The 2,223-nt window shown below is 40.6% G+C and overlaps 1 protein-coding gene across 1 annotated transcript; it reads left to right on the top strand.

Annotated features, from left to right (window-relative positions):
• The first annotated feature begins 1,286 nt into the window (after positions 1-1,286).
• On the top strand, positions 1,287-1,640 carry LOC127206824 (40S ribosomal protein S15a-like). Its single transcript, XM_051166097.1, has one exon. It carries the CDS (start codon positions 1,287-1,289, stop codon positions 1,638-1,640), a length of 354 nt encoding a protein of 117 aa, XP_051022054.1.
• Positions 1,641-2,223: the final 583 nt, after the last annotated feature.

Below are 2,223 nucleotides of genomic sequence, written 5' to 3'. Positions count from 1 at the left end.
GAGCAAACATGCCTTGCCCTAGTGTGTACAAAGCTGGTGGATAAAATGGGAAGGAAAAAGAAAACTCAAAGGGTAAAAAAGAAAGCATTTTTTTTTGCAGGGGGTGGGGTGGGGGAGGATGCTGGCTATTAACTATAAACATGAAATGAGAGATAATAATCTAGTTTCTGCAGGAAGTGGAGATAACACAGGGTGGTCCCCACAGACGGATAATCTCGTCTGGGTATTGAAGTGGGAGTGGCAAGACACTCAGCTTTGAAGGCGCTGGAGCAAGGAGGAGGATGTTATCCAACCCCACCCTTCCTTCTCCTGGGCTCGTATCACTTGTGTGTGTTCTTCTTTGTGATCGGGACACTTGGGAGATATGTACTTTTTTTTTTTTAACGTCTGGACAGAACAAGTGGAATGTCTGCAAAAGGGACTGTGAGTGTAGTTGAATAATAATAGGGCGTTTTAAGAGGCAGCACACATAATTTACCAGGGTTTCCTACACACGCAGTTCTGCCAGGACGCAGAGATCAGCTCTCCGATCTGTGATGGAGACGGATGTCTTTACTACATGATCTGTACTGAGCCTCGGCAGTGCAAAGGCTCATGTAAACAGTAAACACAGAGAAGGGTTATCCACGAATCTCATTCTCGGCTCATCTGGAGAGTAAACAGAACTATGGTTTGGTTTATTATTTTCCTAAGAAGAACAGTTGTTGCAGAAATAAAGAACAGAAGAACTTATTTTATAAAATTAAACCAAAAAAGCTTTGGTCTCGACAGACCGCGCGTACAGGCAGATGTCTGATAGCACTATTTGTCTATATTCTTAGCTTTCATACTTTAAAGCAAGGTTCATGGTCACAGGTATTATCCACCAATGAAATGAGCCAATTCAAGCCAGATTAAGGTACATAAAGGCAGACTTGCTAGGTCCGCTCTAGGGCAGGCTCACCGGTCCCCTAGTCTCAAAGGAACGGGCCAGAAAGCATGGCGGGAGTGTGGGTCAGGCGGGTATACAGGATGCGCAGAGAGAAGAGGGAGGAGACCCAAAATGTCTGGGTTATATATTATATAGTGAAGAGCTTCTGGAGGAGAGAAAGTCCAGCCCTTGGGTTGGAAAGTTTAGGTAGGGACTGAGGGATTCTGGAAGAACCTGGAGGCCAGGTCTGCTTTGGTTAAATAGGTACCTCAGCTGCTTGTTCCGGGTCCTAGTCCCAATACATGGGAAATAACCTCAAAAGGGTTCTTATAAAAGGAGCTTAAAACATTGAGTTTCTTCTTTCTGCGCCATCACCATGGCGTACACAAATGTCCTGGCGGATGCTCTCAAGAGCATCAACAGGGCTGAGAAGGGAGGCAAACTCCAGGTCCTCATCGGGCCACGCTCCAACGTCATCATTCGGCTCCTAACTTTGGTGATTCAGTATAGGTGCATTGATGAACTTGAGATCACTAATGATCATAGAGCTGGGGAAATCCTTGTGGACATCTCAGGCAGGCTGAACAAGTGTGGAGTGATCAGCCCTAGATTTGATGTGCAACTCAGAGGCCTAGAGATATGGAAGGGCAATCTGCTTCTGTCCTGTCAGTTCATCTGCATTGTACTGACAACTTCAGCCTACATCATGGACTATGAAGAAGCAACATGAAAAGACACAGGAGGGAAAATCCTGGAATTCTTTCTCTAGAGACATAAAACACATAAATAAAAAAACTCCGTGGACTCTGAAAAAAAATTGAGTTTCAAATTCCTCACTAGTTCCTGCTGGTATTAATAATTAATAATTAATAAATCATTATTAAATTTAATTAACACTATTAAATTAATAATTATTTTATTAACAGTAAATAAATATTAATTAATGATTATTAAATAAATGATTATTAAAATAATACATTATTAATAATTGATTAAAAACACCAAATGTTTGCGAGTCTTAATTTCTCCATCTTTTAAAGTTAGAATAATAACTTCCAATTTGAATATTATAAAAATTAAGTGAATAAAGCATTATTTGCGAAGGTCACAATGTAGCCAGTGAATCTCTTCCCTACCAAGTGTTCCTTTCCTTCATTTTCCTCATATCCCCATCTTAGAAACATAACTTTTTCTGTTGAAAATCTAGAAAGTTGGGAGATACCTTAAGACGATGTTTTTCAAATGGCAGTACATAGAATCAATCTACACAGCCAATATTTAGGTAGAACTATGTTAGAGATCTGTTGGTTAAC

This window comes from Acomys russatus, chromosome 24 (assembly GCF_903995435.1).
Source record: "Acomys russatus chromosome 24, mAcoRus1.1, whole genome shotgun sequence".
Classification (NCBI taxonomy): domain Eukaryota; kingdom Metazoa; phylum Chordata; class Mammalia; order Rodentia; family Muridae; genus Acomys; species Acomys russatus.
The sequence above is the reverse complement of the archived record's forward strand: the minus strand, read 5'-3'. Positions and strand labels throughout refer to the sequence as shown.